This window comes from Ursus arctos, unplaced genomic scaffold, assembly GCF_023065955.2.
Source record: "Ursus arctos isolate Adak ecotype North America unplaced genomic scaffold, UrsArc2.0 scaffold_7, whole genome shotgun sequence".
Taxonomy (NCBI): domain Eukaryota; kingdom Metazoa; phylum Chordata; class Mammalia; order Carnivora; family Ursidae; genus Ursus; species Ursus arctos.
The window spans coordinates 71,274,167-71,298,816 of NW_026623089.1; the positions used below are offsets into that span (position 1 = coordinate 71,274,167).

At 50.4% G+C, this 24,650-nt stretch overlaps 1 protein-coding gene across 1 annotated transcript; it reads right to left on the reverse strand.

Moving 5' to 3' along the window:
• Positions 1 to 14,440: 14,440 nt before the first annotated feature.
• On the reverse strand, positions 14,441 to 23,878 carry LOC123001312 (histo-blood group ABO system transferase 2-like). Its single transcript, XM_048219029.1, is given in 9 exon segments — positions 14,441 to 14,499; positions 14,620 to 14,691; positions 15,175 to 15,271; positions 19,067 to 19,260; positions 21,902 to 21,961; positions 22,992 to 23,576; positions 23,579 to 23,623; positions 23,626 to 23,675; positions 23,853 to 23,878. Coding segments are annotated over 9 exon segments (1,188 nt in total).
• Positions 23,879 to 24,650: the final 772 nt, after the last annotated feature.

Sequence of the window (24,650 nt, forward strand, 5' to 3'; positions counted from 1 at the left end):
CTTTAGATCTTGACTCAAGGATCCCCTTCCTAGCGAAGTCCCACCTGGCCCCTATGTGAAGAACAAACATCACCCCCACGTCCCCTTCAGCACCCCTGCCCTGTCTCCTGCTTTACATTTCCATAGCAGTTATCACAGTCACCAGTCCATCTCAGCGGGAGAGAAACGGAGGCCTCCACTGATGGTTTCACCACTGACTCCCTCCGATGTCCTGGTCCAAATCCCCAGGGGAAAAGCTGTCCCAGGGCTCTTGCACAGCCAGGATGCCCGGGACAAAAGGGGTCCACCTCCTGCACCCTGAACTCCATCAGGAAAACGAGCCATATGAGGAATCCACCTGCACATGAAACCTGAAACCACACACCTTCCTCGATGACAGGTGAGCACACACACTTCCTCCTCTTGCCTGAGGTGCTCATCTGAGAAAGCTGAGCAGAGATGCATCCCCAGGTCCACCTCTCCTCTGGCCAAGGTCCTGGGAAACAGACCTCTCTCCTCCCTGCACTGCCACCTGTGATTGATGCCCGGAATCCTCCTGTGGTCAGGCAGAGCAGTGCACCTGTCCCTCTTTCCTGTGACAAACCAGGCTTTTCCTCATAAACCAGGCTTTGCTGCACAGTTCTCAGGAAGGATCCTGCGGTAGCATCAGCACACGCCCAGGCTTGGCCCTAGTCTCACACGTCAGGCCCCATGCAGAACTGGACCTTCACAGAGACTGGGGTCCTCTGTGGCCTCAGAACCTAACAGCAAGAGCAGAGATTTCAGTTCTAAATGAGAAGTGACCTCTTCCACACGCACAGGACCATGGAGGAGGATTTCTCAGGGATGTGGCTCTGGGAGAAGAGCTCTGCTGGCTGAATTCACAGACACCGGGCAGAGGACATCTCTGTGTGTCTCCGAGGAAGCAGGCAGCACACTGGGCAAGAAACGAAACTGCGGCCTGTGGGCAGCTTCCCACCAACCACCCTGCTGAGCTGAGGGCTTGAGACATAAACCGGAAGCAACTGTCTTATCACATCTGCAGCAGGAGGGCTAGCCGCAGCAGAGGGGGAAGGCGAGACCCCAGTCCCTGTCCCTGCAGCAAGCTGGCCTGCCCATCAAGAGCAATGGTCCACGACCATGGTGTCACCACCTCCCAGCTATCTTATCCAACTACCCGGCCAGGCTCGGACCTGCTTAGTGAGTCATAAGACCCAGTGACTTCTTTCCACTCCAGCTCAATCCTTCTCACAGAGAAACTATCGCCAGCCTCAGAAATGTGCTCATCATTACTTCTGGAATTTCCTGGGTTGTGTCTACACTGGCCCACACAGGTGTCTCAACCAGACCACTCTGCAAATATCCTAGGTTTCAAGCCACTTATAAGCTGCCCTTAGAAAGGCAGAAACTGGCCTGATTAGGCAGACCGGCCCGGTGACTTGATGTGCTGGAAACTCAGACAACATCCTCCCTGAACATCGACGCTTTCCAGGTCCTAGCTTCAAACCTTCACTCTCTGGGCACTGAGCACCATGTCAGCATAAACACTGCTCTTTCAATTCACTGGTCTCCCCTTCCTTAAAATCAGAAACCAAGCTCCAGTCACCGCTCTATTTTCTCTTCAGAGGGAGAAGTCGAACGATAGAATAAAACACTCCGTGTGCACAGCACACTTCTATCAAAATAGAATTCCTTGGTCTTTCTCATATGGGCAGCCCTACGTGACCCATACTAATGAGAGTTATCACAAGTTCAATCATCATATATATATATATTTGACCTTGTGTTTTTCCTTTCGATATGTGTATCTCGAAGTCAATGTCTATATTGCTTTCTTAAAAGAACAAAAATAATAATGACATGGTCACATAAGGGTCTAGATCTCCACAGCCAGACCACAAGGCTAGGGTTCAGGTAAGGATGAAGACACAACCTCAGCCCATGAAGCAAAGCCCACACACTCAGAGATCCCAACAGGTCTCACAGGTGAAGAGTTTCTTTGTTACACAGAGTTGTCGAGTCCAAAGAATGCAGACAACCTCCAGCATTCATTCTGCTTTCTTCATCAATTCCCCAGTTCAAGCAGCAAGTGACTCACTGGGTTAAGCTTCCAGAACCCAGGGTGGACTACCAGGTAAGCAGCCCCCTCAGGGAAGGCTATCCGGGGCTCAGTTTCCTTTGGGAGCACAATGAGCCACTCCCTGAGCTCCTAAAGAACCTACACTCCTTCTCCATGTGTCCCCCTCACAAAGGGCACCACACCCTGTTACAGCTCTGATGCTGTGTTTTACATTAAAAAATAATTTCTAATATCGGCATGTGGTTCACGCAAGAGAAATACACGAACACCCACAAAGGATTCTTTTAATATTTCAGAAGATTGTTTCCCATTGTTTAATTAAACCAGGAAATAAAAACACACAGCCCCTTCCACTAGCAGGTCCAACTCACTTCACTGATTAGAAGAAGAGCAGGACATAAAAGAGTAACAGAGGTTCTGATGACATGTCATTTCCGTATTCTAATTTTTGAAACTTGACACACATGCAAAGAAAGAAGCACCAGCAAAGGTCTCCACCTGGCAACTCTGAGGAGTCTGAATTGGAGTGACAGGGACAGACGGTGAGGTTGTTTGTGCTGTGTGAGGCTGGCGGCACAGAAGAAGGTGCTCTGCCAGCTCTCCAGCTGTGCCTCGGTTTGTGCTCTACGGCTGAGTCTGTTCCCTCATTTGCACTCTCCCCCGTCCCACTATAAACACTGTTACATTAAGGAACAAATTATATGTTACAAACACACACAGTAAATCGCATCTTCCCTTTCTAGTAAAAGAGTTTTCCTAGGAAACATATTCAAAATACATTCAAAAACAATAAATAAACAGAGAAAATGTGATCCCCTGCAGTGCTCTTCCTGCAGGGAAAGTATGTAACTCTTACACCAAATCCAGAATACTGAAAGCTACTTACGTTTGAATTCATGGCTCGACCAGAGAAAAGAGAAAAAGCCCAGGAGGTTTTGGTTAATGAGAGGTTTTACCTCCAGTCCTGACATGGATATGGCATTGAGCCACACGTACCTCCAGCTTTCTCTGAACGCTGACGTCCTGTGACAAGCTGCATCACTGACTCAGACGCTTCTTTCAAAACCTCAGGTCTCGTGGAGCCAGAGCAGAGAAGTGTTGTCAGCTGGGGAGAAGAAGGCACCTATGATCTATAGACTGCACACCTGCTTCAGTTTCTGGAGAAAAGGAAACACACACTTATTACTTAGTAGTAATTATCTTCATTCTAAAGTAGACCAATGACATTGCCTTTTCTGGAAAGCGAAATTACTCTTCCAAAGAAACCCTCAACTCATCTCTTCCAAATGGAGTTTGAGTGGGGTCTGGTTTATGCCTGCCTCCAGGCCCCCACCTGGAGGACCTTCCAGCATGATTCTAACAGCCAACTACCACCAACCCAGGGACACGGGGCACAATCCTGATTCGGTGGCCCGCTCTGGGGGTTGTTATGGCCACACCTGCTTGGGGGAACAGAGACTACAGCTCACCACTGCCTCCTGTAGAACACACTGCAGTGTCACGCCTTCCTGGGTCTGTCCAACTGCAGCTCACCATTGTTCCCAGTGACAGCAAGCTGCACTGTGATGGCTTTCTGTTCTTTGGCTCACTGCAGCTCACCACTGCCTCCAGTGGCAACAAGAGGCACAGGCATGTCTTACAGTGTCTCACACAGCAGCTCACCTCTACCTCCAGGGGCGGCATGCTACACTAGCAAATCTTCCAGCTTCTCTCGCGCTCCAGCTCACCTCTGCCTCTATTGGCAACAAAATGCACTGGCACAAGTTCCATTGTCTCATGCTGCAGTCCACCACTGGCTCCAGTGGTCACAGCCTGCAAGGGCATGTCATCTAGCATCTCGCACTGCAGCTCCACACTGTCTCCAGCGGTGGCGAACTGCATGGGCATGTCGTCCAGCTTCTCGCACTGCTGCCCTCCACCGCCTCCAGTGGCTGTGAGCTGCACTGGCAGGTCCTCAAGCATCTCACACTGCACTGCCTCCAGTGGTCTCAAGGTGCACTGGCACTTCTTCCATGGACGTGCACCCCAACTCCACACTGCCTCCAGTGGTGGCAACCTTCAAGGGACCGTAGGCCAGCGTCTCACGCTACAGCTCACCACTGCCTCGAATGGCAGCAAGCTGCAATGCAATGACTTCCTGGGTGTCTCCAATTGCAGCCCACCACTGCCTCCAGTATCGGAGGCACTGTGACTTCTTCCTGCTGCTGTGGCAGACCGTAGCTCACCACCACCTCCAGAGGCAGCAAGCTTCACTGTCACAGCTTGCTGCCATTTTGGCGGCCTGCCGCTCATCAATGGCTCCAGTGATGGCAAGATGCACTGTCACGGCTTTGTCTACTGTTGAGGACTGAGGCTCACCGCTGTCCTGGGATCGAGGCGGCTTCAGGCTCCCTGCTCAGCCAGAAGCCTGCTTCTCCTCTCCCACTCCCCCTGCTGGTGTTCCGTCTCTCACTGTGTCTCTCCAATAAATAAATAAAATCTTTAAAAAAAACCTGTCTCAATAGACAGTGAAGGCCACTGTACGATAGAGAATGGGTCCATTCAACAGGAAAATGGAACAATTATAAATATATTTGCACCCAACATCAGAGCACCTGAATATGTAAAGCAAATATTGACAGATCTGAAGAGAGAAATAGACAACAAAACAATAATACTAGGGGAATTCATGACCCCACTTTCAACAATGGATAAGCCATGTAGACAGAAAATCAATATGGAAACAATGGACTTCAACTATACTTCAAATGGACTGACAGAAACATACAGAACATTCTGTCCAATAGAAAAAGAATACACATTCTTCCCAAATGCACATGGAACATTCCCCAGGATAGATTACTTTTTAGTTCACAAAACCAGGGTTAACAAATTTCAGAAGATTGAAATCATTTCAACTATCTTTCTCATGACCTTGGACTGAAACTAGAAATAAAAAAAAAAAGAAAGAAAGAAAAAGAAAAAAACAGGAAGAGCGGCGCCTGGGTGGCACAGCGGTTAAGCGTCTGCCTTCGGCTCAGGGCGTGGTCCTGGCGTTATGGGATCGAGCCCCACATCAGGCTCCTCCGCTATGAGCCTGCTTCTTTCTCTCCCACTCCCCCTGCTTGTGTTCCCTCTCTCGCTGGCTGTCTCTATCTCTGTCAAATAAATAAATAAAATCTTTAAAAAAAAAAAAACAGGAAGAAAGAGAGAAATGTAAGACCTGAAACCATAAAACTAGTAGAAGAAAGCAGGGGGAATTTGACATTAGTCTTGGTGATGATTTTTTAAATTTAATACCAAAAGCCCAGGTAACAAAAGCAAAAATTCACAAATAGGACTACATCAAACTAAAAAGCTTTTTGCACACAAGATATACATACAAGCCACAAAATGAAAAGGCAACCTATAGTATGGGGGAACTTATTTGCAAACCATTATCAGGTAGAGTTAATTTCCAAACTATGTAAGGAACTCATACAATTCAATAGCAATAAAACAAGCAATCTGATTTTAAAAACAGGCATAGGATCTGAATAAAGATTTTTTTTCCAGAGAAGACATACAAAGGCCAACAGGTACATGAAAAGGTGCTAAACATACGAATCATCAGGGAAATGCAAATCAAAACCACACTTAGATGACGCCTCACCTCTAGGATGGCTATTATCCAAAAGACAAAAGGAACAAGTATTCATGAGGATGTGGAGCAAAGAAAACTCGTAGATCATTGGTGGGAATGTAAAGCGCTATGGCTATTACGGAAACCAGTATAAAGCTTTCTCAGAAAATTAACAGTAAAACTAACATATGATGTAGCAACCCCACTTCCGGATCTCTATCCAAACAAAATGAAAACAGAATCTCAAGAGATATGTGCAGTCCCATGTTCATTGCGGCATTCTTCATAGTTGACAGGCTATGGATACAACCTACATGTCTGTGAACAGAGGAATCTATACACATATTTTTTTATATTGTATATAAGTGTATACTATGTATATACATATTATATATATTGTATCTATGTATGTATATTTATAAAAAGGAATATTGTTCAGCCTTAAAAAAGGAAGGAAATCCTGCCATTTGTGACAAGATGGATGAACTTGGAGGACTTTACTCTAAGTGAAATCAGCCAAACACAGAAAGAGAAATAGTGCATGATCTCGTTTATGTGGAGCCTAGAATAGTCAAACTCATAGAAGCAGAAAGTAGAGTAGTGGTTGCCAGGGGCTAGGAGAACGGAGAAATGGGGAGATCTTGGCCCATGGGAATGAAGCTTTAGTGATGCAAGCTGAATGTATTCTGGACATCTAATGGACAACACTGTAACTATAGCTAACAATATTGTATTGTATACTTGAAATTTACTAAGAGGGTAGATTTTAAGTGCCCTGACCACAAGAAAGAAAAGATGCAAATTATGTGCAGTAATGGATATGTGAACTAGCTTGACTGGAGTGATTATTTCATAATTTACATGTATAGGAAATCATCAATCTAGAACCCTTAAATATATACAATTTTTATGGTACTTCAAATTCTAAAGGAACAAAAATGTTTTAAAGATAATGTGAATTGTTACCCTTTTGGAAAAGGTACATAAATATCTACTTAAGCTAAAAATATATTCTTCAATTCCATTCTTGAGAATCAAATATAAAAATAAAAATATTCATACACAAAAATTGACATATAAAGGATATTTATGGAAGCAGTACTTATAACAGGTAATAACTACTCATCGGTGAATAATCATCAATAGGGAAATGAAATCAAGCCAAATACATAGATAAATATATACGTACCTATTAGTCCCAGTGACTCAGAATGATTTCTGTGAAGTGTTACTAAGGAGGAAAATCAAAACACAAAATGTATATGAAACACCTCATATTTTGTTTAAAAAAATAGCAAATCATTTCTGTGATGGGAGAGAGCAGATAAAATGTATAAAAGGATACATGCAAGATTGTTCACATGAATTGCCTCCACTGGAAAGAAAGCTGCTCTGGAGGGAGGAGGGGGAAGGGAGGAGCTATCCAAAAATAGGAGGAATAAAAAAAACTTCATTTAAAAATATTTGTGTGGGGGTGGTTGTTCACGTTTATGCATCAAAGATGTGCATGTTCAGACTTATGTATCAAAATAAATTAAAGTTTTTAAAAGACTGTAGCATTTGAGTCTATAAAAGCAGAAACTGTAGCATAAAATAATAATGCAACTAAGATTAAATTTTTATTACATAAATCAACATAATTGGGCTGCACTCACCTATTGGAAGAAAGACTTCGAATGGGATCATGGAACAAAACTCAGTTCTATGTTTAGAAGAGATCTAAAACAAACTGGTTCATCAAGATCAGAAGTTTTTAAGTGACCAAGTGTCCATTAAGCAAATGAAATAACCGAAACCATACATATAGAAATATCAAATGGAAGAGCACTTCATCATGCTAGTGGATAAAATTTACAATGAAGATAGAGCAAAGATAAATATCTACGTACCAAATAACAAGTATCGACATTCATAAAGCCAAAAGCAGAGGATTTGCAGGGAGAAGTAAATACAGGTTCATTAAGTTGCCATGACTTTTAAGGCTATGAAAAAGGCAAAATAAAATCTACTTAGGTAATTGAGAATAGTAGTGGATCCAATGAGAAAATATATATGTGAAATGGGGCTCTGCTTTCTTCTGTGGGGGCTCCTCTGAAACACTGGCCCCCAAATGACCTTAGTACCTCCAAACGGACAACGTTTCATTCAAAAGACAGGCAGAGAGGCAGGGAGGGAGATAAGGAGAGGAAGGAAGAAAAGAGGGAAGGGTGGAGTACTGCGTGCTGAAAGGAAATTGTCCCACGCTAAGCTGCGAAGGCTTGGGATTGTCTGCAACTGCAGCCCAGCCTAGCCGGACTAGGACACTCCAAACCTGAAGTGGCAGGAAGAAGAATGTGGAGGCTACGCAGCCCCCTCAGACAAGAGCCAGGAGACACAGATACTGCAGGGCAGAGTGTGGGGCCTCCAGGTACACACACGTTTGCCTGTGTGGACGAACCACTTAGAAAAAAGTTGCAGCAAGCATGACAATTTGCCCTTCAAGACTTCACTGTGACTCAACGTCACACCTGAGGAATCTAATTTGGTTACAATCCTATAAAGTCCGCATCCAATTTCCCAACTGTTTCAAAAGTCTTTTCAAGCTGTTCTGTTTTGCTTTGTTATTACCTAGGATCCAAAAAGGATCCAGAATTTATATTATTGTCATGCCTTTTAGTCTACTTCAATTTAGAACAATAGCCCCTCTGCCTTTGTCTTGTCCTTAAATGCACTGGTAATTTTTTTAAAAGATTGATTAAATGATTGCATAGCAGCAGGAGCGTCGAGCTGTGGCAGCGAGGGGCTGCGGTTCTGTGGGGAATCCATCTGCTGGACAGCAGCTTGGTGGAGAACGTGCTGCATGTCGGGAGAAATCCCAGCCATAGGATTGCTTAGGAATATGCCTGAGATGTAAGAATATCTATCTGGATCTCTACAAGCAGAAAAGACACTGCTTTTTGCAAGTGGTGGCGTCAGACCACTCCGGATTTTACTCCGGGGCATCTTGCTTGGGTTGTGGTTGATAGTTTGGACTCTGCTTGTTCACTCAGCCATCGCTTGACAGAATTTCTAGGAGGAACCCTCAACAAAGAAAAGAAACAAACAATGTCCTCTGCCACAGAACTAATGGGTATGTGTTGAAGCAAGATGTCAGAGACAGAATTCGTGAAAGCAATCCTAAAGTCAATAGCTAGGCTTGAAAAAAAACGTTAGTCACCAGATATAATCTCTAAGAGCAAAAATGAGATCTAATCAGGCCAAACTAAAAAATGCTATGAATGAGATGCCATCTAAACTGGATACTCTAACCACCAGAGTAAATGAGGCAGAAGAGAGAATTAGTGACATAGAAGAGAAGCCGATGGAAAGGAAGGAAGTGGAGAAAAACAGAGATAAGCTGGTAGTAGCCCATGAAAAAAGGATTGGAGAGATTCATGATAGCATAAAATGTTCCAATGTCAGAATTATTGAGATCCCCAAGGGGGTGGAGAGAGAGGGAGGGCTAGAAGGTATATTTGAGCAAATCATAGCTGAGAACATCCCTAATCTGGGGGAAGGAAACAAGTATTTTAGTCCAAGAGGCAGTGAGGACCCCTCCCAGAATCAATAAAAAGAGATCAACACCCCCAACCTCTAATAGGGAGGCTTGCACATTTTACAGCCAAGGAAAGAATCCCAAAAATAGCCAGGGAGAGGAGGTTCCTTCCGTATGGTGGGAGGACCATCAGAATCACATCAGACCTGTCCACAGAAACCTGGCAAGCCACGGATTTCGAGCTGTACTACAAAGCTGTGATCACAAAGACAGCATGGTACTGACACAAAAACAGACACATAGACCAATGGAACAGAATAGAGAACCCAGAAATGGACCCTCGGCTCTTTGGGCAACTAATCTTTGATAAAGCAGGAAAAAACATCCGGTGGAAAAAAGACAGTCTCTTCAATAATTGGTGCTTGGAAAATTGGACAGCTACATGCAAAAGAATGAAACTTGACCAGTCACTCACACCATACACAAAGATAAACTCCAAATGGATGAAAGACCTCGAAGTGAGACAGGAATCCATCAAAATCCTAGAGGAGAACATAGGCAACAACCTCTACGACTTCGGCCAAAGCAACCTTTTTCATGACACATCTCCAAAGGCAAGAGAAACAAAAGATAAAATGAACTTGTGGGACTTCATCAAGATAAAGGCTTCTGCACAGCCAAGGAAACAGTCAAAAAAACTAAGAGGCAGCCCACGGAATGGGAGAATATATTTGCAAATGATGCTACAGATAAAAGACTGGTATCCAAGATCCACAAAAAACTTCTCAAACTCAATACGTGAGAAACAAATAAACAAATCATAAAATGGGCAGAAGATATGAACAGACACTTTTCCAATGATGACCTACAAATGGCTAACAGACACATGAAAAAATGTTCAACATCATTAGCCATCAGGGAAATTCAAATCAAAACCACACTAAGATACCACCGTACACCAGTTAGAATGGCAAAAATTGACAAGGAAAGAAACAACAATTGTTGGAGAGGATGTGGAGAAAGGGGATCCCTCCTACATTGTTGGTGGGAATGCAAGTTGGTACAGCCACTCTGGAAAACAGTGTGGAGGTCCCTTAAAAAGTTAAAAATTGAGCTACCCTATGATCCAGCCATTGCACTACTGGGTGTTTACCCCAAAGATACAGACGTAGTGAAGAGAAGGGCCATATGCACCCCAATGTTCATAGCAGCATTGTCCACAATAGCTAAATTGTGGAAGGAGCCAAGATGCCCTTCAAGAGATGACTGGATTAAGAAGTTGTGGTCCATATATACAATGGAATATTACTCAGCTATCAGAAAGAACGAGTTCTCAACATTTGCTGCAACATGGACGGCACTGGAGGAGATAATACTATGTGAAATAAGTCAAGCAGAGAAAGACAATTATCATATGATTTCTCTCATCTATGGAACATAAGAACTAGGAAGATCGGTAGGGGACAAAGGGATAAAGAAAGGGGGGTAATCAGAAGGGGGAATGAAGCATGAGAGACTATGGACTCTGAGAAACAAACTGAGGGCCTCAGAGGGGAGGGGGGTGGGGGAATGGGATAGGCTGGTGATGGGTAGTAAGGAGGGCACGTATTGCATGGTGTACCGGGTGTTATATGTAACTAATGAATCATCGAACTTTACATCAGAAACCAGGGATGTACTGTATGGTGACTAACATAATATAATAAAAAAACATTAAAAAAAAAAAAAAAAAAGAAACCTGGCAAGCCAGAAAGGGCTGGCAAGCACTAAGTGAAAAGAGCATGTAGCCAAGAATACTTTACCTAGCAAGGCTGGGATTCAGAATGGATGGAGAGATAAAGTGCTTCCAAGATAAGCAGAAACTAAATGAATATGTGACCACCAAGCTAGCCCTGCAAGTAGTATTAAGGGGGATACTCTAAGTGAAGAGAGACCGCAAGAGTCAGAGACCAGAAATAAACAGAGAAAATCTATAGAAACAGAGACTTTACAAGCAATACAATGGCATTAAATTCTGATCTTTCAGTAGTTACTCTGAATGTAAATGGGATGAATGCTCCCTTGAAAAGACACAGGGTTGCAAATTGGAGAAAAAAGCAGGAACCATCCATATGCTGTCTACAAGAGACTCATTTGGAGCCTAAAGGCACCTCCAGATGATAAGTTAGGGGATAGAGAATCATCTACCACGCTAAAAGACCTCCAAAGAAAGCTGGAGCAGCAATCCTCATATCAGACAAATAAGATTTTAAACCAAAGACTGTCATAGGGATGAAGAAGGACATTATACTGTATTTAAAGGGTCTATCCAACAAGAAGATCTAAGACCATATCTATGACCCCAACACGGGAGCCGCCAATGATAGAAAACGATAACCAAGGTAAAGAAACATCTGGATATTAATACTTTAATAGTAGGAGACCTCAACACTCCCCTCACAGCAATGGACAGATCATCTAAGCACAAGATCAACAAAGAAATAAGAGCCCTGAATGACACATTGTACAGGCAGACTGTAAATAAAGACAGAACAATCCATCCTAACACAACAGAATACTCACTCTTTTCGAGTGACCATGGAACATTCTCCAGAATAGACCACATACTGGGTCACAAATCAGGTCTCAACTGACACCAAAAGACTGAGATGATTCCATGCCTATCTTCAGACCACAATGCTGTGAAACTGGAACTCAAGCACAAGAAGAAATTTGGAAGGAACTTAAACACTTGGAAGTTAAAGAGAGTCCTGCTCAAGAATGATTGGGTCAACCAGGAAATTAATGAAGAACTTAAAGAATTTATGGAAACCAATGAGAACAAAAACACATAGGTCCAACACCTATAGGATACTGCAAAGCCAGTCCTAAGGGGTAAATCCATAGCCATCCAAGGCACTCTCAAAAAATTAGAAAACTCCTGAATTCACAAGCTAACCTTACACCTAAAGGAGCTGGAGAAAGAACAGCAAACAAAATCTAAACCAATCAGGAGAAGAGAAATAATAAAGATTAGAGCAGAGATCAATGCAATAGAAACCAGAAAAACACTAGAAGAGATCAACAAAACTAGAAGCTGGTTCTTTGAAAGAATTAATAAGATTGATCAACCTCTGGCCAGACTTACCCAAAAGGATAGGAAAAGGACCCAAATTAATAAAATCATGAATGAAGGGGAGAGATCACGACTAACACCAAGGAAATAGAAACAATTATTAGAAATTATTATCAGGGGGGGCCTGGGTGGCACAGGGGTGCCTGGGTGGCACAGCGGTTAAGCGTCTGCCTTTGGCTCAGGGTGTGATCCCGGCGTTATGGGATCGAGCCCCACATCAGGCTCCTCCGCTATGAGCCTGCTTCTTCCTCTCCCACCCCCCCTGCTTGTGTTCCCTCTCTCGCTGGCTGTCTCTATCTCTGTCAAATAAATAAATAAATAAATAAAATCTTTAAAAAAAAAGAAATTATTATCAGTAACTATATGCCAACTGATTAAGCAAAATGGATGCATTCCTGGAAACTTATAAACTACCAAGACAAACAGGAAGAAGGAGACAATCTGAATAGACCAACAACCAGTAACAAAATTGAAGCAGTAATGAAAAACCTGCTAAAAAGCAAGAGTCCAGGGCCAGATGGGGAATTCTACCAAACATTTATTTATTTATTTTAGAGAAAGAGAGTATGGCGTGAGAGTGACGGGAGAGCGGTGCGAGAGGCAGGAGGGGTAAGACAGAATTGTGAGCCCATGCTGCACTGAACACAGACCCTAAATGGGGCTTGATCCCACAACCTCGAGAACACATCCAAAGCCGAAATCAAGAGTCAGTAGCTTCACCAACTGAGCCACCTTCCATCTCCGTGGGCATTTGTGTTCCATTCCCTGCTATCTCCACCACCATTGTGCTGAACACTCCTGAAAACTCCCCTTTGACAAACCAGGCCAGAGCTTCCAGGGGTCAGTCCGAGGATGAGCATGCTAGGTGATGGGTGCACCTGCGGCCTGGGATGGGTGCTGCTCACTGTTCTCCTAGACGGGGGTGCCTGTCATCCTTCTCTCCAGAGGACCTGCGGGGGCCTCCATGTCCTCAGGCACCTGAGGGCCACTCGGCCCAGCAATTTGCCTTCTCAAACAGAGGACAGATGGGGCATCTTTCTCCGGCCAGGATTATGAACCGTGACCCTGAAAAAGGAGAGCTCTCCTGGGATTCCTTGCCCAGGCAAGGAACCGAGGCCACAGTGTATATGACGGAGCCAGAGCGGCTGGGCCTTGGAGGTAATGAGTGCCTTAAGCCAGCGTTGCACGGGACATGTAGGAGCAGCAGCCCCTGCTTCTTGGGGAGCAGTGATGTGTGTAGAAGGAGGGAGGCCAGGGTGGAGCCTTCCCAGCCACACCACAGTCTCTCCCTTGGTCCTGAAACAAGCAGGAATGGAGCTGCGAGGACAGAGGCTCCAGGAGGATTCCCATCCAGGGAAAGGGGACCCACAGCCCCTGGAGGGCACTGAAGCTGCCAGCCCCGCAGACCCGCAGGCCATTTGCACAGGATCACCTCCAGCGCTTCCTTAGCATGTTGATGGTGTTCATGTCTAGACAGTGATTAGCCCACTCAGTGCTGGTGCATTTCCAGAGGCAGACTAGAAACCTTCCAGTGTCTGCTAGTGGGTCAGAGGACCCCCGCCCAGAGAAGCAAAGGATGTTCCTCTTCCTCTGGAGCTGGGGAAGGCAGCCACAATCCTGGGACAGCACCTGGTCCAGGCATGTGTTCTTTCTGAAGCCCCCGCATTGAGTGGGCATTGCTGTGCCTGAGAAAGCCCCCTCAGCCCTAGATTAGGAGCAGTAAGGGGCTGTCTCTGGCCCTGGCCCAGGATCACAACTCAAAACCATCCTGTGAGAAGGAGGACGGGTCTCCTTCAAGAGCCAGGCAGGGGCCTGGCCCCTCTCTCCACCTCCAGGGTCCAGGAGGCCTGGGATCCTGCAAGAGTTCTTCACTCGAGGAGGAGTCATGGACAGCCTGTGTGTCTCTTCACCCCAGCAAGTGAAAGAACCAAGCCCCAACGCTCAGTTTCCAAGAGAAGCAGAATTTCCATGTACTCTTCAAGTCCAGATTCACTGTGTGCTGCAAGGATGACTGCATCTCGCCACCAGGTAAGTGGGAGCAGGGGAAGGGCTGTCTAGGCCTGGGGACAGCCTCCTCCCCTCTTACGTGGCCTTGGGCGACCCCAGGGAAAGCCTTCCTTGTTCTCCTTCCCTCAGAGGGAGGAGCTGGCTTCATTCTGCTGGGGCCCGCACCTCATCCTCACTGCTGTGGAAGAGCCACACACTGGAATCTGGTGTCAGGAGTGTGGTCTGCCACTGCTCCTAGGCTCCCAGCCAGGGGCCTGGTGGCTGCATGGAAGGGCTAGATTGCTTTTGGGGGCGGGGGGATACTCACTGGCGACGCCACTCACCATCCTCCACTGCACTCTGCAATCCAGGCTCTGAGCCCAGTGTTCGGTCAATCACCAGCACCCCACATGTTCCTGCCATGGGAGGGATCATTCAGCATCACCCCATTGCACAGAGGAGGAGAGCAAGGCCCAGACAGGGGAGGCAAATGGCTCCAGTCACAGGGCTGGTCAGCAGAGGAGCTGGAAGGCCAGCCCTCCCAAGCCCCTGCTTGTCCAGCCACAGACTCCCTGAGCCGAAAGTGAGCCCTCCCCTGCCTGCCCAGTCCCACTGGCCCCTGAGTTTGATGATGGCCTGTTCTTCTTGGCCCTGAAGGTGTTGCTGGCCAACTAGGAGGGGGAGTCCAGCTGGCAGGACAGGCTATAGCTACAGGACAGAGTGACACGTCTGAGGTAGCAAGAGCCACACTCTAGTCTCGCTCCCAGAGCCTGCCGGGAGCGGGAATCTGGGTGTCCTAGGGCCAGCACGCAACAGGTGTGCTGACCAGAGAACCATGGCCCCCAGGGAGAGTCCACTCTGCCCTCTCCCCACTCCTGCCTGGCCACACCTCTCCTCACCGTGGGGCTCCAGGACCCGGAACCAGGCCCCATAGGGCTGCTCAGGCTCCAGCTTGTAATGATTTTGCAGCCCCTGGAGCAGCTGGATGTCCTGAGGCTGGAAGGAAGACTGGCTACAGACAAGGACTGGGTTGGGGAGGATGTGGGGCCTCGTTGGGGGCAGGATGGGGCAGGGGCTCAGTCCTAGGGCCCTTGCTCTTGTCTAAAAAGGGCTGAAATCCCTGAATGCCCACGGGGTCGCTCGTTACATAACAACCCCCTCACACTTGGGCATCCTGGTGGTGGGCCCCTCCTCTCCCGCCCCTCGGGCCTCCTTCCTGCCCCTCTGACTCCAGCCAGGGCTCTGGCCAGGGACAGGTTAGACCTCTGTCTGGGGTCCTGCCAGGAAGATGTGGCAGAAGGAGGAGAGGAGAAGGGGAAGGGGCTGAATGATCTCCCTGCCCTGAGTCAGCCTCCACTGCTGCCGCTAGGTCCTCTGGCCCAGCCATGCACTTCGCTGGACCCTGGGAGGGAGTCTGCATTCCAGGCCAGCTGGGTGGGGGGTATCCAGTGACCTTCACATCCCCAGATGTCCAACCCACCTGGCCTGGCGCCTTGAGGCTTGCCGCCCCAGAGTGGACATGGTTCTGGGGCTCAGCAGACTTTGGGGCCACAGAGCAGTTGGCGGTGTTGAGGGAACATGCGGAACTGGTCAGGTGTGGAGCCATCGGTCTCGTGCACATCAGCCGCAGGGCTGGGTCAGGGCACAGGGGCTGTGGGCAGGTCCCCAGTGCACACCTGGCCTGCCACACCCGGCTGGCCCTCTCGGTGGAGAGGCCTGTGTGACTGGTTCACCTGTCCTCCACCTACCCTGGAGGACTGGTCACTGTCATGCATTTCCATGTCCAACCCTCAGGGACAGTTGGGAACCTGAGGTCAAGAGAGGCAGGGACTGGCCTAAGACAAATGAGGGGTGCAGAGTCCAAGAAGCAGGGCTGCTCTCCAGTCCTAGGCCAGCCTGAACCCTCCCATGAAGTTCACGTTAGGGGTGAGAGCCCCTAAGATCCTTGGAATAGTTTCCCACCTCGTCCCTTGTGAGGACACAACCTTGGGCTTCCCTGGCACGTAGAGGCATGTGCACCTGCGTGCACACACACACACACACACACACACACCACACTCTGACTGCACAGCTGGGGGACAGAAGGGAAGGACACCCTGGGAGGGGGGGTGGGTGACGAGGAAAGAAGAAAGAGGTCAGAGACAGCTGGGCCACGGAGCAGGGACATCAGGACTCCGGGCAATAACCCAGATCCATAGCATGGGGAGGGGAGACACACCGGGCTGATAGTGAGGGGGTCCCCAAGGGGTCCAGGCGGATTGTCAGGGCACTGGGAGAGGAAGGGTCAGGGTCCAGTGTCCATCACCACCCTCGGCACCTGGAAGTAAGAAGAGACCCCCCAAGTCTGGACAGGTCTACAGCACAAAGGCCTCAGCTTACTCTTCTGTCAATTGGGCTGTAGAGGGGGGAGTACCTAGGGTCCCACAGGCTTGTAGAAGAGCCTGCTGGCCTTGGATCTTCATCCCTAACCCACTGTGTTCCCAGTCCTGGGAAAATGCTTTGTACTCCCATGAGGTCCTTCTGAGCAGAGGGCAGCCTGGGGGCTTGGGGGGCTGAGGACCTGGGTATGCAGAACGTGGCACAGCACTGGACTACTGGTCTGGGGACCATGGTCAAGACCCTCCTTGTTGCAGCCTCAGGGTCCCCATTTGGAAGAGGTTCCAGAGTCAGTGCTCTGGCCAGGGTGAGGAGACTTTAGAAAGGAACCGAGCACCAGGACAGGAGAGGGAAACGGGGACAAGGGAGGCTTCTGAGGTTTCTCACATCACCCCCAAAGCCCAAGGTCCTGCTCCTTGGAGAGACACGGAAACAGAGAGACAGAGACAGAGACAGAGAATGAACACAGAAGAGAGGGAACCAGGAGAAGTCACAGACTTTCCTCAATCAGCTTGGAAATGACATCCCATCATTTTGCCCCATTCTATTCCTGATAGCAGAGTTACACAGGCCATCCACCCGGGAAGGGAGGGGATTCCACAGGGATGTGTGACCAGGATTCAGGAATGCCGGGAACCACTGTGGGGACTGCCCAGCACATGGGCGCAGACGAGGCCCTGGGCCTGAGCCTAAACCTAGTGGAGCCCCTGGAAGTCTATGTCGCAAGGGGACAAGGTTGGAATCAGTTCATTGCAAGGTTCCCATGGGGGCTGGGAGACAGGCAGGAGAGGGTTGGCTTTGCTGGACCCCAGAGCAGACCCGGGACCCTCTGAGCTGTGTTCCATGCCCCGCCCAGCCTCTGGTTCATCCTTGCATTGCCCAGTGTGTGCCCCAGCCTCCTGTGACAGCGGGCATAGAACAGATCCAGAGGTTCTACCCCTGATGGATCCCTAGAAATAGAAGCCAGACACCCCACTGTGCAGACGAGGAGCCTGGGGAGGCGCTGAGAGGCACAGGGTCTGTGCAGGGTCACTGCTCTGGGCATGAGCAGGAGCCCGATCTGAACCCAGCTCTATGTCCTCACAGCGGGAACACCAGCTGCACCCAGGCCTCCTGGGGGCTGTGCGTGGCTGTGTGGGTGTCACTCCATGGATGGGGCATGAGGTGGAGGGTGAGCATTGAGCAGCTTGGAGAAGGGAGCCCTTGGAGGCTCTTGTGTGAGGAGGAAGTTGCATAAGGGGACCCCAGACAGTGGTGACCTCACTTCCCTGACAACAGAATTTGGAACCTCGGTAACCAGGCACCCACATTCCAGGGACAGCCCCCTACCCGGCTCATTTCGTTGGAGATCCTTGAACAAGAACGCGTTTGTGTTTGCAGCCCAAAGTCCAGAGGCTGCAGGCTGAGGAAATGCACCCTGCAAACATTTTCCCTCACTGGGGATGTCGTGTCAGGGTTCCCCGACGCCTCTGGCCATTCGGCAGGAAGGACCAAAAGGTGACACCTGGAGGCCCAGAGCTGGCCAGCCCGGCCCCACACCGCTCTGATCGGACCTGTGCAGCCCCAGGTCCATTCCTCATGTACGTGTGTGTGTGTGTGTGTGTGTGTGTGTGTGTGTGTGTGTGTGTAAAAAGGGCTCATGTAGGGTGGGGCCACCCTGAGCGGGTGCAGGCTGATGAGGGGTCAGATGCCTGATAGTTGGGTCATGTTCACACCCCAGGTCAAGGCTGGCTGGGTGGGACGGGGTGTGCTGGGGCTGTGCCCTTCTGCCCAGAGTTTATCCTGAGAGTCCTGCAGGTATGGGGACTGTCCTGGGGGCAGGGCTGTGCACACACAGTTCTGGGCCTGATCTGGGAGCAGCAGGGGGAGTGGGCAAGAGGACAGTGAGGATGGCCGGGCAGGGCTGTGATGGCTCTGGTCCAGCTACCGGTCCCTGTCTTTGCAGAGTGCCACAGAGGACAAAGGTAAGAGGCTGACGGACACCCACTCCATCTCCCTGACAGACGGAGTGACTGCAGAGAGCTCTCCAGGAGCAGGTGCTGGGGATTGCCTGGGGAAGTCCTCTGACACCACCCAGACCACTGCCCATGGTGGGCCTTCGCTGGACTCTGGTCTGGGAGCTGGAGCCCACAGAGGCCGAGCCTGAGGGGGAGAAGGCTGGGGCTGGGTGTATGTGGGTGTGTGCACATGGGTCGGTGCTGGATCATGCATGGAGGAGCCCCCAGAGGCTGGTGTGGGGCCAGAAGCAAAGGCTGAACTCAGAGCACCCAGCTGGTGGACTGCAGTCAGGGAAGGCATCCCAGTGAGGCTTCCTTCCTGGCTGCCTCTTCTCTGGGAGGCCCTGGGCTGGGTTCTGTCTCTGCAAAGGCACAAGGACAGGCAGGCACGCACGTGGGTGAGCTTTTCTCCTCTCACAAGTGTGAACCCATCTGATGCCTCAGAGCTGCCTCCAACTGCCCCTTTCACGGATTTGGAGGAGCCCCGTGCAGGAGCGGGAGCCAGCGCACCCCCAGAGCCGGAGGACAGTCCAACTGTTGCTAGGAGGGCCACCTGCAGCAGCTGCTCAGCATCAGCAGCTCTGGAGGGAGAGGTGGTGTCCAGAGTGACTCCTGCAGGAGACCGGGAGCCAGCAACTGACCTCACACCTATGCAGAGAGAAATGAGGTGGGAGAGCCTGAAACCCTGCAGGAAGTGCCAGAGCCTCTGCCGGGAGAGATGCCACCAGAGGAGGGACAGCCTGAGCCTCTGCAGGGAGATAGGCCACCAGAGGAGGGAGAGCCTGAACTCCTGCAGGGAGAGCCTGAGCCTCTGCAGGGAGAGGCTGAACCTCTGCAGGGAGAGATGTCACCAGAGGAGGGAGAGCCTGAATCTCTGCAGGGAAAGCCCGATCCCGACGCACCCCCCTCCCCAGACAGTTTCATCCCCCCCCCCATGTTCTTTTCTCTGGTATAGTAACTTATTTTATCTTTTTTTTTTTAAGATTTTTATTTATTTATTTGACAGAGATAGAGACAGCCAGCGAGAGAGGGAACACAAGCAGGGGGGAGTGGGAGAGGAAGAAGCAGGCTCATAGCGGAGGAGCCTGATGTGGGGCTCGATCCCATAAGGCCGGGATCACACCCTGAGCCGAAGGCAGACGCTTAACCGCTGTGCCACCCAGGCGCCCCTATTTTATCTTTTCATGTTCTATATACTGTATATTATTTGTTTTAAATAAAATTATTTGTTTTCGATTGACCAAATCATGAGCATTAAGTACATTCCCAACGCTCTGCCACCACACCACAGAACACTGCTGCAGAATATCTCATTCCCCAAAAGAATCCCTGAATCAGGAGCCCTCCCTGACCATTTTTCCTCCAGCGCACACCCTGGAACCCCCTAAGCTGCTTTCTCTCTCTGTTCCTTTACCTATTTTGGATGTTTCTGTAAGTGGAATCACGCAATAGGGACCTTTGTGTCTGCCCACCTATTTTCAAAGGGGACTCGTTTTTTTTGTGTTTATTTGACTAGAATTTCCCTTACTCGATGTTGAAATCCCCGATGGATTACAGATGAGAGGTAATCACAAAAGCCTCTTTAGGAATTATGGGCACAGTCTCGGGGCCAAGGCCCCTGTTCCGGCTGGGACACCACAGCCTGGCCCCAGACAGGACATGGCTGGTTCCTCCTGCGGCCCACCCAGAAACCAGGGAAATGCAGAAAGCTGGAAGACATACCACAAAGGGCAAAATTATTGCTCACAACCCAAGGCCAGAGAAAGGTTTCCCATGCTTCTGGTCCAAACCATGATCCAAGTCACTGGGTTCCACAGGGACAGAGGCCAAACACATGCAAGTCCAAGGGGGAGGATAGGCATTCGGGGAGTACATGTCAGAGACGCGGGGACCTCCAGGGGAAGGACTCCAGCAAAGGAAACCCCATGGAGGCAGCGCTGGTCACCCTCAGGCCAGCAGCAGTTGTCTAGTCTGGGGACCAGCAGCCCTGGGGAGAACGTGAGGAAGCGGAGGTCCCCAGCAGAGCTTCAGGTCTGTGTTCTTTCTGTCAGTGGCTGGCAGAAGAGGGGGCACCATTGATGCAGGAGAGAGCCCTCCACAGAGAGGAGGGGGCAGGCGCTCCCCCAGTGGCTGGTGCACTTGGGCGGGCTGAGGGGTATCAGCGGACAGCAGTCCCTCAGCTGGGCCCCCTCCTCAGGCCCACCACAAGCCTGTCTGGATGGCCTTTGTCCCCCAAACACAAAGTCTGGCCCAGGAACTCTTCCTCAAACCCCGACTCCCAATCGTTTATACTCAGCTCAAGTGACAAGAAACAGCCAATAGTTTAGGTGGTGTTGGGCACACAGAAACATTTGTTTTTCTAGCCCATGCTGTAACATTGCTGACATTTTTAAAGGTCTCAGGCTTTGATTCAAAAACGGTAGGATGCCGGGGACCCCAGACAGCTTTCTGGAAACCTGCCTCTGTGCCTTGCAGCCCTCCCATCCCACCAGCTCTGCTCAGAATCCCTCCAGGCCACAGACCCACAGTTTTGGGTCCTCAGATGGCCCAGACGACGTGCCTTCAAAAAGCGATCCATGCGGGGCAGCAGGACACAGTGAGGATTCCAGCAATCCCCCTCCCAGAAAATGAGGGTACTGCTGGATGAGCTGTCTGACTAGGGATAGTCAGAGCTTCCAGGCCCTTCTTCCCTAAAGCTCCTCATCATTCAGCCTTTCTTCCAGTGATTCTGCTTGGTTTCTATTTGCCCCAACTGTTATCCATTGCCCTAGGCAGCAGAGACTCACATATGCCTTTAAATGTTTTGGACAGTGAATGCCCTCCAGTAGCCACCTCACTGCGGGAGAGCTGGTGGCAAGGAGGAAGTCACAGAGGACTCCAAGGGTCTGGACCTGGTGTTTCCCTCTCCTGAGATGGGGACACCCGTGGGAGGAGCAGGTGGCCAGCTGGTGTGGGGGGCAGGCACCTGAGGTGGGCAGAAAGGGTAGGTGAGGCCCGAGGCCCCGGGGTGTGTGTCTGGCATCTGGACTGAACAGGTTTTCAAAGCTGCAGATTGGCTGGGATCATATTCAGGCTGAGGAGGAAGATGAGGGGAGCAGAGGGGACTGAGGAGGCTCGGCTTAGACAGGAGAGGGCTGAGCCACTCCTTTGAGGGAAAAGTGGGTCAGGTCCAGACTCATAGGGACAGAGCTTGAGGCCACTGTGTTATGTGAAATAACCCAGGCCCTAAAGGACCAATACTGGAGGACCCCACTTGTGAGGGACGGAGAGCACTCCAGTTCATAGAGGTGGAAGGAGCTGCTGGGTGCTGGGGCTGGGGAGGGGGAATGGGGGGTTAGGGTCTCCTGCGTAGAGGTTCAGTTTGGGATAATGACGAAGTTATGATGGTTGGAGGTGGCATGTGCAGGATAGTGAATGTACTTATTGCCACTGAATTTTACACTTCAACGTGCTTAACGCTATCAGTTCTATGTCCATTACACCACAACGGGAAAGTAGTGAGTGAGAGGATGGGGCCATCGCCAGTCCCAGGAGGGCCCAGGAGCCAGGATCCTATATCTTAGTTCTCGCTCTCACGCTCTGCCCCTTGCTGGTGACTGAGCTCACAGCAGGCACTCAGTAAATGCTTGCTAAGACGCAGTGCAGGCAGATGTTCCAGGGAGAGTTCACAAGCGCAAGTCCTCCCATGGGAAGTGAGGAATCCCAATAGGACGTGCATCCAGACGGAGCCAGTGCCCACGTTCCACAAACACCAGCACAGAAACAGCCATTTAAAAGCAAGGCAGGAACCGGGAATAACCCAGAAGCCTCCGTGCCCCTGCAAGCTGAGTTCGTGGCCATGGCCGAGGCCTCTGGTGGTCAGGGGACTGGGGTTCTGAGAGGTGGCTCTGCGCACCCCTGACCCTGAAGCCCCGTGGCCGCAGCGCGGCACGAGTACTGGGAGGGAAGACCCCACCAGGGCCTGTTCTAGCTCCACGGCTGCTGCAGGGCCGCTCCCAGCCCCACCAGGCGGTGTCTGTTTAGAACCAAGGAGAAAACCTTTTCCCTCAATTGTTCTTTTTAAAGATGGCTGCCCGGCATTGACACAGAAAAACATCTGACATAAAACTAGAGCCGTTCACAGCTGCAAATGACCCAGAAGTGATAAAAATGCACCGACCACAAAGAGAGGAACTTGTGCCCCCAGGCAGGCCTCCCGTGAGCCCGTGTGGTGGGAGCCCTGGACGCGCCGCGTGGGCAGTGCTGGGCTCCACAGTCTCCCTCAACGGGACAGAAGTAGGAACCTGCTCTGACAGCTCCGCTCAGAGCAGCACCCCCTGACCGAGACGGGGGCAGCCCCTCACGAGTTCCAGATGTCCTGGTCATTCTTGGGGTCAGCCCAAATCTCAGCTTCTTCATGACCCGGGGCCAGCCCAGCAGCCACGGGTCTCACAGGTCCTCCGGGGACAGCACCGTGAAGGGCTTGTGGTCCAGCAGGTACCTGTTCAGGTGGCTCTCGTTGGGCCACACGGCCTCAATCCCACTGGCCTTGTCGACCATCATCACCTGCTGACAGGCCGAGGTCAGTCGGTGAACCTTCACCTCTGACCCCCCAAAAAAGGCCCCCATGTAGTAAAAGTTGCTCTGGTCCCTGGGGATGTACGCCTGGGACTGTGTCCAGTGCTTGTAGCTGAAGTTCTCGCGGGCCAACCCATAGAAACAGGGGTGCTGGGTGCCAAAGAGTGGGGACAGGATCTCCACGCCCATGTGGTCACAGAACTTCATGTCCATGTCTGCACACACCAGGTCAGCCACCTCCCAGAGGAATCGCTGCTCCCAGGAGCGGCTGACCATCGCCATGCGATGCACGGACAGATCCTCCCAGGGTGGGGCGCCAGGGACCTTGAGGACCACCACACTCTGGCTCTCCCGGAGCGGCACACGGGGCCGGCAGCTGGCTGGTCGGTGAAGACATAGTAGGTGACCCTGTGTCCACCATGAAGTGCTTCTCCGCCATTGGCAGGAACAGCTCCAAGAAGACCATGTAGCTACAGGGACAGGGGACAGGGCTGGAGGAGGGTCACTGCCAGAGGCTGGTGGCAGAACCCCAGAGCTGGGGGCCATGGACACGTGCACCTTCTTTACAGGGGCAGGCCCTGAGGTGCTTTAAGCAATAGCCACCTTCTGGTCTGTCCTGAGCAAATCTGCCAGTGGGGCCTCCCTACCTTCTGATCCCAGAGATGGGGGCCATCAGTACCCCATCGAACAACAGAGAGCTTGAGGCTTCCGAGGCTGGAAACAGTCAGTATGCTGAAGCCAGGAACACTCCCCAAGTGCTGAGCTCTGGGGCATCCGAAGATGCCCTCCCCTGACTGAACCCCTGCAGGTCCTGTCCCCACCTGCCAGGAGTGGAGCACCTTTGGGCACAGCCCTTGTTTCTATGCCCTACAGACTGGGTAGAACCAGAAGGGCCAGCCACCTGCCCCACTTTACTTTGAGTGGGCTGTGGCTGGCCCCCACAGAGCTGTCTCTACCTCCTGTGGGGTCTTCCCTTGAAGGCTACTGGGCATCCTGCTGACAAGGTCCTCGGTCAACCTCTGGTATTCCTAGGAGGGGTCACCTTGAACTCCCCTAGCTCAGGAATCAGGTGCAGCCCGGGGGCAGGGAAGGGGAAACAGGACCCCTGGAAGAAGACAGGGCTTGCTTAGGCCCCAGCCTTGAATCCAAGGGTGTAAGCTTCTGGGTCCAAGTCTGTATCTCCCTGGTCCCAAGAAGTCAGAAGTCTTGTCCAACTCGACTCATGTGGCTGGTCTCCCATGGAGAGGACTACCTGCTACCTACCATGGGAACAGCAACTCCCTACCATGGGGACAGCAGCTCCCCCATCATCAGCAAGTATGGTGAGCACCCCAAGACTGATTATTTTGCTCAGGCACCAGGTAGGGCTACTTCCCTGTACCTTCCCCATACCTGGTAGGTTAGTAAATTGCTCACACAGGAAAGGCAGGGACTACACTTAAAGA